Genomic DNA, 14,681 nt, shown 5'->3' on the forward strand with positions numbered 1-14,681 from the left:
TATCTATCTATCTATCTATCTATCTATCTATCTATCTATGTAAGTATGTATGTATGTATGTATGTATGTATGTATGTAGAAAGAGGTGAAAAAAGTAGTCCAAAACATTAGATTGAGCTCAAATTGTAGAAGATCTTAAAGTCGGGTTGATTTTTTTATTGGAGGAAAGGCTGTGGGAAGCATTTTTACCTGCCTAAAGCAGATGATACAGCTAGTTCATAAGGGGCCTTTTGGAAGATTATTTGGCAGTGATCTGCAGGATAGATGTGATTAGACAAACCAGAAGTAGACAGAACATTAGATTGTTTATAAATAATTATGGCTGCTTGCCTTTGAATGCATTTCATCATAGAACTATGGAAACATGGTAGAGGGATTGTCAGTAGAGGGAGCATTTTTTATTTTCTTGTTGAAATTTTAAAAATTGGCTTTATGAGGGTATAAATTACATACTACAAAGTATACAGTGTGAATAGTTACTGGTTCTTTCTCTGTAATTTGGTAGAGTCTCTGCATTCAAAAAGTTATAAGCAAACCTTTAGCAAGTTAAGATGTACTAAGCATCCAAAGACTCCTCAATTCTTCATGTAGCAGTCAGTTCCATCCACCATCTGATTCTTCACCTGTCTTCCTAGCAGTCTCCCTCCATTGTTCATACAGCCAGGCTTGTCCATGGTTACCTAAACAAACTTTGCTTCTTTAAATTGGTTTTCCAAAAATGTCCCTTCCTCTCCTCACCTCTTTACCTAAAGCTTATTTATTCTGTTGTTTCCATGCAGTCCTCTAAACATCCCAGCTAGATACATTTTCTCCCTTCCTCAAAATTCTGCTATTTCCTTCAAGTACTTAGGTTTTTATTAAATCAAGGTCATGCCTCATCTGTAATGCTTGTTCAACCTGCAGAGGTTGAGGACTCCTGCTGCCCATGGTAGGAGCCTGTGAGAGAATACTCACACAGAGGAAAAAACTTTAGTCTCTATCAGTTTTGTGGTCAAGATAGTGCAGCGTTTTTCAACCGCTGTTCCGCGGCACACTAGTGTGCCGCGAGATGTTGCCTGGTGTGCCGTAGGTGCAGACAAGACAAGAATTTTATAATTTTTCACTATTTTGTTTACTTAATATTTCATAATAAAGTAATTATAAAATACTTTCTTTGTGTTTATTTGATTCCTATTCAAGAGAATTACTTTATATATAGTCAATATAGGCACAGAGTTAAATTTTTTAACATTTTCTAATGGTGGTGTGCCTCGTGATTTTTTTCATGAAACAAGTGTGCCTTTGCCCAAAAAAGGTTGAAAAACACTGAGATAGTGCACAGTGTGTAAAAAGAAAGATATTTAAAATTATAATGGGAAATTGAAAGAAAAATAGCACAAATAAAGAAGTTTTACCTCAGATATAGGCATTTTTTGGTATGCTATGAGCTGATTTTTTTGAGGGTATATATAATCAATCTACAGAGGAGAAACTAGTATTAATATCAGTGAAAATACAGGGTGGGGCAAAGTAGGTTTATAGTTGTGAATACATGAAACAGTTTATTCTTATATTATTTTTTAATTATTGTATTATTTTGCATATGAACAACTGTAAACTTACTGTCCCACCCTGTAGTAGCAGTAGTAGCCAGAATAATATCATAAATAATAGTTGGCTTTATTGGTTATCTCCTTATACCAAGAGCTGTGCCACGTGTGCAATTTTTATGTACAGTTGTATATGTACAACTTATATAATATATAAAGTGACTACCCATGTATCTACTGCCTAAAATAGGAAATAGAACATGGGCAGCCCCTGAGAAGCTGTCTCCCATAACTCTTTGCAATAAAAAAAAAAAAAAAAATCACTTCCCTTCTTCCCAGAGATAATCATTTCCTTGCATTGTAGAAGTAGTTTCATCTTCGCTGCATGTGTTTCTAAGTAATGTGATTTGTTTTTCTCTATTTTTTGAATGTATGAGTGGAATAATGCCATAAATATCCTTTTTGCTTTTATTAGTCAATCTTTTTTTTGTAAGGGTCAATTGTGTTGTGTATAATAACAGTTTATTCAGTTAATTGGCCTTCACTCCAGAATCGCTGACTTAAATTCTACATCCATGAAACTGGGTCTTGATAGAAGAACAAAAGTGTGTCTGCTGCATGACTAACTGGAGAGCACCAGTCAGAGAAAGGCTTCTCTTGGGTGTGGACACAAATCCTTTTCTCAGCAGTTTTACTCAGACCCTGAAAGGAAATGATATAGTTATGTATATGAAGAAAAAAAAAAGTTCGTGATAATGCCATTAAGTGGGAGGTAAAATATAAGGTCAGTTAAAACCGAAATCAGCCATTTCCTTATTAGAAATGATCTAAAGTAAAATTTATCTTGTAAAATCACAATTCTTTTCATCTAATTCCTCTTTGATTAGAACCACCTGCATTTGGAGGCAAACTAGAACAGAGTATTTGAATAAAAATTTGGTTAGAATCATAGCCTTGAGCCACAGAAAGCATTGGCCCTATAACTTTATCATAAACTTTAGCCATAAACTTTATCATCTTTTGGAGTATCACTTTTGTGGTACTTAAAATTATTTGTCTAGATTACTGCATTTATTTGAAAATATTGCAGTGCCAAAAAAAACTAGAGGCAGAAAGTAAAGGATCCCAAATTCATTAAAATTTAGCAGGACCTGAACACTGGGAAAAATGAAAAGATACTAATAAGTCTAATTGCTTATACCTTGTTTCCCCGAAAGTAAGACATCCTCTGAAAATAAGACCTAGCGCATGGAAAGATAAGACATCCCCTGAAAATAAGACCTAGCGCAACTTTGGGAGAAAAAATTAATATAAGACACTGTCTTATTTTCGGGGAAACGGGTAATAAAGTAGAAGTGGCTAATCCCTCCATAGTCTGGCCATTACCTGTTTTTTTGTTGTTTTTTTTAAAATATATTTTATTGATTTTGTACAGAGAGGAAGGGAGAGAGAGAAAGAGAGAGAGAGAGAGAGAGAGAGAGTGTCATCGATCAGCTGCCTCTTGCACACCCCCTACTGGGGTTATGCCCGCAACCAAGGTACATGCCCTTGACCGGAATCGAACCCGGGACCTTTCAGTCCCCAAGCCGACGCTCTATCCACTGAGCCAAACCGGTCCCGGCCCATTACCTGTTTTCATGTTTTGTTTTAGTTAATCCTTTCCCTAATCTATATAATTTCCAGGAAACTGAGTAGATATTTTATTCTGAACATTCTATTACCATGTTATTAAGTACATGAAGTATGGCATATATTTTGGCTACATTTTAGCTGAATGTTCTACTTATCTGGATTATAATCTTTTTCTTTCTAGTCATGCTATTTCAAAAATTATTTTTTAATGTAACATTTAAACCTTTAAAACAAGGTACTGATTTATTTTACCTCTATCCACTGAGCCAAACCGGTTTCGGCGAAACTAAGATTTTTATTAATTGGTGCTAATTTAGTATACAAAATATCCTGGCAATTGAGGTTATCTTTAAATGAGTAAATAATTTAAATAGCTTGAAACAGTTGTGACTACAACATGAAAGTTCTTTCAGCCAAGACAGTTTGCTTTTTCCCCCTCATTGTTTTACCTAATTTAAAAAAGAATTGAGTAGCTAAAATAAGAATTTTTGTTTTACAGAAAACAATAACAAGATGATAGTAACCTTACTTGTTAGTTAAATAACTATATACTAAAATGCCCTCAACCCTAAAAGAAAAAGGAACCAGTTGAAGTTATAATAGCTTTTTAATACTTGTCCATTATTAAAGTAAATTGTGGTAATAAAGAATGTGTAAGTTGTGCCAGAAAACCATATTTCAAGTTCTATTACAGGCTTGTAGTAAATTGCAACATTTTTTTCTGTCATGGAATTTCTAAATGTTTTTGCAATCATTTAAAGCATTATTGCCAGTGAGGCAATAAAAAGAAAAGAAATCCAATTACTTCATGTGCAAAGCTTTCATTTTCTATTTAATGAAAAAAAAAACGGAAGACTTTTGTTCAGTAAGCATGCAAGCTTTATAGTCCCTCACAGAAGATTAGAAATTTCCTTTAATAGAAAATAAGAAAACTATGTCCTCAATAAATGCTCTGATGAAAGGTAGTTTTATTAAGTTAAAGCAAAGAATGTTGCAGCCAAGCCCTGGCTAGTGTTACTCAGTGTATAAAGCTTCAACCCACACTGAAGTGTTGAGGGTTGGATTCCTGGTCAGGGGTCAAGGGCACATACCTCTTGGGTTGCAGGTTCCATCCCCTGTGTATGTGTGTGGGGTTATATGGGAGGCAATCAAGATGTGCTCTCTCTCACTTCTCTTTCTCTGCCCCCCCCCCTTCCTTCTCTCTCCCTTCTTCCCTTACTCATTTTCACTTTCTCTAAATATCAATGGAAAAATATCCTCCAGTGAGGACTAATAAACAATAAGATTGTTGCAGCCAAGTTGGAAAGGGTCAACAATTAGATTTGATGGGTCATTGAAAGTAATAAAGAGTTAAGAGCTTACTTGATGCTTAATATATACAGCCATTGTTTTAAACCCTTTATATAGGGTGTCTCCAAAAACACACTTTGAATACCATTATTTATTCTAGTGGGTTACATCTGAAAAGAAAGAAATATCAGTTGCGCTATCAGCTGTTAAAGTGTGTGTACATTTTTGAGGACAGCCTTGTATATATTATATATATCCACGAGGTTAATACTGTCATCCTCATTTACTGATGAGAACCTGAGAGACACAGGTTTGGTAATTTATTCATGGTCACACAGCTATTGAGTAGCCAAGCCAAGATTTGAATCTGAACATTCTGCCTTCAGAAGGTATGCACTTAACCAATATACTCTATGGCCTCTTGGTATACTACTATTACAGCCAAAGTGGAGAAAGAAAGAAGGGAGAAAAGTCAAGCGATTAAATAACTACTAAGTGCCATAAATTGTACTAAACATTTTATATGTGCTAATTCTCACAGTAAACAGATAGTTTTAAAATAATTGTCATACAAAGGAGAAACAGAAGATTCAGAGTGACATTTTACCTAGGGCCACACATCTCGTAATTGCTGAATCTAGTCTTTCTAAAAAGGAGGCCATTGATGGGGAGTTCATTATTTTCTTATGAATGTCTGCTATGGATTAATTTAAACAACTAATACCCTTTGGGAAGTAGCAAGCTATTTATATCTTTGGGACGAATTTTAAGAATGATTTAGCATACCATCTATGCTAAATAATGGCAACATGGTGTAGTAAAAAGAATATGGACTCTGTGACCAGTAACCCCTCAGTGTTTATGATTAAAGTTTAAAGTGGTAATTTAAGTTCATAGTTTATAAGTATATTTGGAAAGGTCACATCATCTGCATAATCCTAAAGGTGCTCCCAAATTATTTAACAAATGTGTGCCCAGTGACTGATATGTGACAGAGTAGGCACTTGGGATACAGCAATAATCAAGTCTGACAGAAATCCCTAACCTTTAGAGTTTACAGTCTGATCAAATGGATTCAGTTGTGATTTACTCTTGGGAAACTGATCTTCTTGATTCTGTCTCCTTGCTCTCTTGACAAGTTAGGAGCCAGCCTGCCTGATATAGTTCATTTCCAAAAGCCTCCAGGGACAAAGGTATTTTGGTCGCATCTGCACTAGCTTTCTTCAGGACTATCAATTTTCTATATTTTTGCCCAGATGTTCTAATTTCAATACGCATGCTTTGAGCATCTTTTATGTAATGAATTCTATTCAACATTGGGGATTTAAAGATGACATCAGAAAAAAAGTGTTTCTATTAAGAGCTAGTGTGGGAGAAAAAGAGGGAAGAGAGGAGGAAACCTTTTGTCTTCTGCCTATGGTCTCTCTATAAGCCCTCTCTCTTCTACCCTTTATTCCATAGTAGCTATTCAGAACCCACAAGTAGGGGTATAAGGCTTCATTGTATAAGTTCCTTAACCTTAGTTCTGCACTGTTCCTGGTGCATGGTAATCCCTCAACTATTTAAAGGACAGGAGAAAGATATACTTCCAGATGTATGTATATTTTGTTTTCCAGTTTAGATCAAAATCAAAACTGGTTTAATTGCAGTTGATCTTTCAATGATATTTTCATATCTCCCTCTTTTCTGATGTTTTAATATGGATACTAGTCATTGGAGGAAGTGCTTATTGAAAAAATTAACTTCCAGTCACTGCAGTTGACTCATCATGCTATGAAAAGATCTCAGATAATGTTGGAAAACTGCTCTAATTACATCAGTGTGACTTATGTTAAATGAGAATTTGATAGAGCTAAGCAGTTAACAATCAAAAGAAGAAATATTGCTGAAGATGTGATGTGGGACATATGTTCCTCAAAGTAGAATGATTTAAATAGTCCTCCTGACTTAAATTCCACAGTCTCATTCTACGAACTTCCTTGTGACTACCTTGTTCTCCCTGATGATACTCCTGTCTAGAAGTACTGATTGAACTCAATTATTGTCCTATTCCATGCTCTATTTAAGCAGAAACTCTGTCTGCTGACTGGTCTCACTTCCAGTTCATGGCTGAAAATTTCAAATGGACATTGAATGTTGGCTTGAAATCCTATTACACTTTCCTCTTTCCATTTACTTTTCCAGGGTTATTTCCTTTTTTTTTTTTTTTTTAAATATATTTTATTGATTTTTCTTACAGAGAGGAAAAGAGAGATAGAGAGCTAGAAACGTCGATGATAGAGAAACATCGACCAGCTGCCTCTTGCACACCCACAACCGGGAATGTGCCCGCATCCAATGTACATGCCCTTGACCGGAATCGAACCTGGGACCTTTCAGTCTGCAGACCGATGCTCTACCGCTGAGCCAAACCGGTTTCGGCTCCAGGGTTATTTCATGCTCTCTCTTCTCTCTCTCTCTCATAAACATGTTGCACACTCCATTTCAGTAATGTTTTTGCTTCATATTTGATTGAAAAAATAGCTATACAGGAACTTCCTTATTTTCTATCACCAAAATAGCCTGCCTCAGTGCCCTACCTTTCCTCTTGGTGAAATGTGGGCTCTGAATATTCTACCTTCACAACTTTATTCTTTATTGATCTCCCTCCCCTGCTTTCTAATTTTTTTCTTTTCTACTGTATCTATTACCTCCAATTATTTTCACCTCTAACTACCACTTTTTTTTTTTTTTTTTTTTTTCCCCTTTTGAAAGGGTCATTTTTGGTCATTATGTACATTTTCTTATTTAAGGTTTTCTCATCATTGCATTTTACTCCAGTTTCTGTTTTAATCTTTCTCCTAACACTCCTCAAATCAAGGTCACTATTTATCTCCATGCTGCCAAGTCCAGTTGATTTTTCTGTTCTTACTTTATTCCCATCAGTTTTCCATTCAGATAGTAACTCTCTTTTTCCCTTGGTTTCCAATGACCCTATTCTCCTGATTTTATTCTCACATGAAGTTGAATGCCTATTTCTTAAAATAAGTATCCTTTGTTGGCTTCATCTCCTCTGCCAAACCCCTAAATATAACTCCTCAGTTCAGTGCTGGGCTCCCTTCTTTTACACTCTCTGCATAAATGCCCTCAGCTAGCTCCAAAGCTTTCTTTATCAAGGGTATGATAATGGTTACCAGATCTTATCTCTGAGCTTGACCCAGCCTCAGAACTCTAAACTTGTATATTCAGCAGCTTCCTATCAATCTCCATGTGACAGATGTCTTGAGCTGAACATTGTCAAACCAGAATTCTTGATCTTTCTCTATATGCTGCCTCCCCCATCTCAAGAAACCACATCACTAGTCAGCTCACTGAGTTGCTTAAGGTAAAATCTGAGTTGACTTAGTTTGATCCATCACTTCCATCAGTAAATATCCTAGTAACCATACCGTTTGTCATCTTTATTGTTACCGTCGTCAAGCCACCATTATCTCTTCCCTGGACCCCTGCAATAGCTGCCTAAATGTTTTCCCTGTTTATCTACTATGCCTTTTTAAAAATTCAGGTTATGTTACTTGCTTACTTGACACCTACCTGTGACTTCCCATTGTACTTAGAATGGCATCCTTGGACCTTATACTAGAGGCCCGGTGCATGAAATCTGTTGGGGGGGGGGTATGAAGAGTGGTTTCCCTCAGCCCAGCCTGCACCCTCTCCAATCTGGGACCCCTTGAGGGATGTCTGACTGCCTGTTTATGCCTGATCCTACTTGGTTTGGGCCTAAATAGGCAGTCAGACATCCCTCACACAATCCAGGACTGCTGGCTCCCAACTGCTCACCCGCCTGCCTTCCTGATTGCCCCTAACCACTTCTGCCTGCCAGCCTGATTGATGCCTAACTGATCCCCTACCAGCCTGTTTGCCCCCAAATGCTCTCCCCTACAGGCCTGGGTCCCTCCCAACTGCCCTTCCCTGCAGGCCTGGTTGCCCTCAACTTCCCTCCTCTGCCAGCTTGGTCACCCCTAACTGCCCTCCCCTGAAGGCTTGATCACCCCCAACTGCCTTCCCTTGCAGGCCTGGTCCCTTCCAACTGCCCACCCCTGCTGGCCATCTTGTGCAAGCCATCTTGTGCCCATATGGGGGCAGCCATATTGTGTGTTGGAGTGATGGTCAATCTGCATATTACTCTTTTATTAGATAGGATAGAGGCCGAGTGGGGGCTGGCTGGTTTTCCCTGAAGGGTGTCCTGGATCAGTGTGGGGCTTCTCTTGGGGCATAGGGCAGCCGGAGTGAGGGGCCTTTGTTGTTTTGCAGGCCAGCCATGCCCCCTGGTGACCCAAATGGAGGTTCTGGTATCTGGGGCTTATTTATCTCCTACAATTGAAACTTTGTAGCCTGGAGTGGAGTCAAGCCTTCTGCTTGCTCCATGGCAGTAGCCATTTCTGTTGGGATTTATGTATCTTCTATCATTGAAACTTTGTAGCCTTAAGCGGAGGCCTGGGCCGGCCAGGGTGTGCGGAAAGCTTGGCTTCCTCCATTGCTGGGGGCAACCCTAGCCTCCTGCTCTTTCCAGCTCCATGGCTGCCACCATTTCTGTTTGGATTTATGTATCTTCTATCATTGAAACTTTGTAGCCTTGAGTGGAGGCCTAGGCCTGCAAGGGCAGGGGGAAAGCTTGGTTTCCTCCATTGCCAGGGAAACCCAAGCCTCCCTCCTGCTCTCTATTACCATAGCCATCTTGGTAGATATATGTTCTTAAAAATTATATATCTGTATAGCTAACAAAAAGTGAACTCAATTAAGTTATGAATTCTTTAGGTAGTTATAGAAGAAATGATCTTATAGGAGTAGTTTGAGAAAGGAATGGGTGAGTGAATGTTTTATTTTCTTGGTTATAGAGAGAGACCAAGAGTTAAGAACCCAGTAAATGCAGTGTTTTTTATCCAGTCCTATATAGCATTTTTTTTTTTTTTTTTTGTATGAAAGAGAAAGATGGTTTGGAATATATAAGTGTGATTTGAGCTCCTGAGAACTAGAGTATTATATTTAAACTAGACACTCAGTGCATGAAATTTGTGCATGGGGCCGGGGGGTGTTCCTCAGCCCAGCTTGCACCTTCTCCAATCTGGGACATCCCTCTCACAATCCAGGACTGCTGGTTCCCAACTGCTCGCCTTGCCTGTCTTCCTGATTTCCCCTAACCTGATCACCTCCTAACCACTCCCATGACAGCCTGATTGATGTCTAACTGCTCTCCTGCCAGCCTGTTTGCCCCCAATTTCCCTCCTCTGCCGGCCTGGTCACCCCTAACTGCCCTCCCCTGCAGGGTTGATCGCCTCCAACTGCCCTCCCTTGCAGGCCTGGTCCCTGCCAACTTCCTTCCCCTGCTGGCCATCTTGTGTCCACATAGGGGCAGGATCTTTGTCCACATGGGGGCAGCCATATTGTGCGTTGGAGTGATGGTCAATCTGCATATTACTCTTTTATTAGATAAGATAGAGGCCTGGTGCATGGGTGGGGACCAGCTGGTTTGCCCTGAGGGTGTCCCGGATCAGGGTGGGGATTCCCTTGGGGTGTGGTGGGGCCTGGGCAAGGGGCCTGTGGTGGTTTTGCAGGCCAGCCACACCCCTGGTGACCCAAGCAGAGGCCTTGGTATCTGGAATTTATTTACCTTCTACAATTGAAACTTTGTAGCCTGGAGCAGAGCCACGCCTCCTACTTGTTCTGTGGCTACTGCTATTTCTGTTTGGATTTGTTTACCTTCTATAATTGAAACTTTGTAGCCTTGAGTGGAGGCCTGGGTCTGCCAGGGTGCGTGGAAAGCTTGCCAGGAAACCCAAGCCTCCCTCCTGATAGCCATCTTGGTTGGATTTATTTGCATACTCGCTCTGATTGGCTTGTGGGGATGGCTGGTTGGGTGTAGTGGAGTGATGGTTAATTTGCACATTACTCTTTTATTAGGTAGTATTGTAACTGATAGTGTAGAGTCAGGAGAAAAACATTATGAAATAACATTTTATTAGGTTTTTCTTGGTGCGGTGGTCTAACGTTCAGCAGAGTTGGTGAGGGGAGTAAACTGTGCTCATAAAGACTTCCAGGCCTGCCCCACTTCTGCTAACAGGTGTACATTAACAGTAGTTAGCAACTAATGTCAAATGCAGTTTTTAAAAAAATGTCCTTTCATATGAAGGAATTAAAATGGTTAAGAACAATTATATTAAGATTGTATTTATACTAGAGGCCTGGTGCACAAATTCATACACAGGTGGGGTCTGGCTGGCCCACCTCTATGGGGGCCGATTGGGGCTGGGCTGGTGGGGGGTTGGAGGGGCTATGGGAGGTCAGCCTACCTGCCCTGTCCCCGATTGGGGGCAGGCGGCTGTGGGGAGGGGTTGTGGGCTGTTGGCTAGCTAGCCTTGATACTGATTGTGGGGGGCACTTGGGGACTGGATTGGCCAGAAGAGGAGCTGTGGTGGCTGTGGGGGGCCGATTGAGGTCCCCATTGGGCTGGTTGGCTGCCACAGAGTGCCTCATAGCGACCAGTTGTTCTTCCATTCTGGTCGTTTGGCTTTTATATACATAGTCACTATTTTGAGGTACTAATATGTAAGTTCTGTCACTGTGAGCTCAGTAATCATGGTTACTTGTTTTTTTATACAATAATAAATGTTCTAAGCTTCATTACACTATGCTTCATATGCTTTATTACACCAACTTTATACAAAATCTGTATAATTGAGTTTTAAAGGCTTGATTGGTTTAAAAAAAATTAATACATCTGATTATTTACTTTAAAGGTACAGAAGAAAGAAGATCAGCAATTAGAGCCTAAAAAGAGCACCAGCCCTAAAAAAGCTGCAGAGCCGACTGTTGATCTTTTAGGACTCGGTAAGTAATGAAAAGCTCAAGTCACCATTATAGTTATAAAACAATTGAAACCTTTACCTCAATGAATAAAATAGCTTTATTATCAGTATGCTAAAAGATAACTGTTAACTGAATTTGAAAATGTTATGATTACTTTGCTGAGTTCCTACAAAAATGGAAGTCTTTAATAAGTTTGCTAGACTCTGTCAGCACCGTTTTCTTGGAAATCCAAGTAATGAGTTCCTTGGGGAAAGAAAGATATCAAAGTAATCTTCAAAGGCTTGGTAGATGGTGACATTTAGACATTTAAAATAAAGAATAGGTTCATTCCCCCACCCCCCTCTCTAATTGAGTCTGTGTTGGGGATGGGGGCCCAGGAGAGGTCCCCTAGCAAAATAATTCTGGGATAGCCTTATTATAAAATGTGCTGGTTTAAAGAAAATTTAATTTTGATTAACTGAATCATCACACTTTATACCTATATCTACTAGCTAGGTTCATTTTATATACCTGCTGACAATAGGCTTATTTTAATTTACTATTATATTTATTCTCATAGCTGATAGATATATGTTGTCTGCCTGGTAAGTAAACAGACTTCCATTCGAGGATTACTTGTACTTTGCTTATCTACTAGTATTGTCAGCTCTTTATAAGATTTTCTTCTCTTAAAATAGCTTGATAAATGGTGATTTTTGGTAATATTTGAGCCTTCAAGCAGTAATTAATTAAAAACTTTTTTTTAGTTTGGAGAAAGATTAACAATTAAAAGGAAATGATAATAGTTGAAGGGTAGAGTTGAACTTCATACATTGCTTTTCTGAAAATTGATTTTAGTTCTTACTAGGTAAATTGTTTTCAGTTTTAAGAATTACAATTGAACAGTTTATTCATTTCTTAGGAAGCTGATAAACATGTAAATATACAACCTAGGGTTAAAAATCTCCTATGGTGGTAAAAATAAGTAGTATATTAAAATATTTAAGAACTGTAATTTTGAAAAATAGAGCTTAAGTCCAGGGGTCTAAATATAATTATGTTGAATTCTAGTCCTCATAATTTCTTTGAATTATTTCCTTTGATTTAGATGAGATAAAAGAAAAAAGACAGTACTGAAGTAAGAAAAAAATCTTACTAAAACTGTATGCATCTTTGTCCTCATTGCAGCATTTTTTCCAGTGCCTGGTTTATAACTTAAAAATGTAAAATATAAACTAGACCTGACTCTCTTCCCTACAGACCAATTCACTCATTCAACAAATACTCTTTAAGTGTCTATTATGTGTCCAGGCCCTATTGTAGGCACTAGGGAGATAGCTCTAAAGAAAACAGATAAAAATACCTAAAGTGTTTGTGTTTTCATTCTATCTGAGGAGACAATAAAACATATAGTTCAGTAAAATATATCATGGGTCATATGTAGTAAGTATTATAGAGAAAAGAAAGCAAAAATGAGTGGTTGTAATTTTAAATAGGGTTGGGGGTATTCACCGAGATATCATAGGAGCAAAGACCTGAAGAAACTGGTGCAAGAGCATTCTAAGTAGAGAGCACAGCAAGTGCAGAGCCTCTGCAGTAGCAGCTGACTTAATGTGTGCAAGGACCAACAAGAATGACAGTGTGGCTAGAGGAGGATGATCTGAGGTAGGGGAGGAGGGTTACAGTGGAGAGGAGTAGGGGGTGAAGAGAGGCAGGTAGATTGTGACTTTGACTTTGACTTTGAATGTCCTGGAAATATATTAGAAGGATTTGAGCAAAGAAGTACATGATCAAATTATTGTAGCTACTATGTTAAGAGTAAATTGTAGCAGGGCAAGGCTGGAATCAGGGAGACCAAAGGTGAGAGATGAGGATGGCTGAGAGTAGGTGGTGGTATTGGGAGTTAAAAGGAGTAATCAAGTTCTGGATATATTTCAAAGATAGTGCCAGTAGGATTTGTTGAACAATTGAAAGTATAAGTTTATTTTGGAAATAAACCTGTAGAAAAGGTAAATCTGATTATTCAGGACAAGAAAAAATACTATAGTAAGGTTTTAAAGAGCAAAAAGAGGAATGGGATCTAGTAGACAAATGGAGTGACTGGCCTTAGTTACCCAACTGTTACTGGAATAATGTTGCATGGCAAATAACCCCCTGAGCTCAGCTTATATCACTATTTATTTATCTTACTCTCAGCTCTGTGGGTGAAGTCAACTAGGGCATTTCAGCTAGAACATTTGATGTTTTCTGCTTTTCTTACAGGAATAAGTGTTTCATTGCCTTGTTAATCTCAAAGTCAGTACCAAAGGTTTTAGGGCTTGCTGATTGCTGCCCATGCTACATAGCAGACAACTCCAAAGTCTTAACGGCCTGTGTCAGTTAATATTTATTTCTGAAAGTCCTGAGACAGCTCTCTTTTAGACAACAGGAAAACTTCAGGAACTTGTCTGTAGGGGAGAACTTATGCTCTCTTAGGGCATGAAAGTAAAGGGAATGTTTGAAGAAGAGGTTAAGGATATATAGAGGAATTTGCTGGTGACTGACAGTTTTAGATCATACAATGAAGAGTTCCAAAGGTGGGGGTGTGTGGGAGATGGGGTCAGAGAGAAGGATAATTTGCTGATGGAGTTTCAGCAGCAGGAAACTGGGAGTATCTTATGCAGAGCACTTATAACTCTTCACTCATACTTGTTATCAGTAGCCTAAAATTAAAAATACATATATTTTGCCGAAACCCGTTTGGCTCAGTGGTAGAGCGTCGGTCTGCGGACTGAAGGGTCCCAGGTTCGATTCTGGTCAGGGGCATGTGCATTGGTTGCAGGCACATCCCCGGTGGGGGGTGTGCAAGAGGCAGCTGGTCAATGTTTCTCTCTCATCGATGTTTCTAGCTCTCTTTCTCTCTCCCTTCCTCTCTATAAAAAATCAATAAAATATATTTTTAAAAAATTTTTTTGAAACATTTTTAAAAGCAGTATTAAACATGAGATTTGGTAAGTTCATGAAAGCCTAGGAGACCACAGAGAATCACAGATCTCTTTCAGCTCAAAACATACAGTGGTCCTAAATCAGGCTTTATTATTGGTATCTATCTGGGGCAGCAGACCGTTTTTCTGGCTAAGCATGCCACTTTCCCCTAATGGGACTCTGTTTTCTTCTGTAAAAGAAACATGGTGAGGAGGAGGGAGCAGTATGATTTATACTCATGCAAAGATGAAAGCATATCCCAAAATGAATGAGACCAGAACATGCATTAACTTAAAACATTTTCAGTAAATAAAGCAAAAACCCCTACATAGTTCATTTAATTCACTTTGAATAGTCTCATAATAGGGTAATAGTTAAGATCACTTTTTAGTACAGTCATGCGCCACATAATGATTTTTTAATTGCTAACAGAGCATACAT

At 38.7% G+C, this 14,681-nt stretch overlaps 1 protein-coding gene across 3 annotated transcripts in view; it reads left to right on the plus strand.

Moving 5' to 3' along the window:
• Positions 1–14,681, plus strand: part of SMAP1 (small ArfGAP 1) — a 101,749-nt gene that overhangs the window by 68,799 nt on the left and 18,269 nt on the right. For all 3 annotated transcript variants that reach the window (XM_084890404.1, XM_084890405.1, XM_084890406.1), the window contains one exon: positions 11,228–11,318. In XM_084890404.1, the coding sequence (XP_084746530.1) occupies positions 11,228–11,318 (91 nt within the window). The remainder of the gene's footprint in view (positions 1–11,227; positions 11,319–14,681) is intronic.

The sequence above is a fragment of the Pipistrellus hanaki genome (genome assembly GCF_964339955.1).
Source record: "Pipistrellus hanaki genome assembly, chromosome: 7".
Taxonomy (NCBI): Eukaryota; Metazoa; Chordata; class Mammalia; order Chiroptera; family Vespertilionidae; genus Pipistrellus; species Pipistrellus hanaki.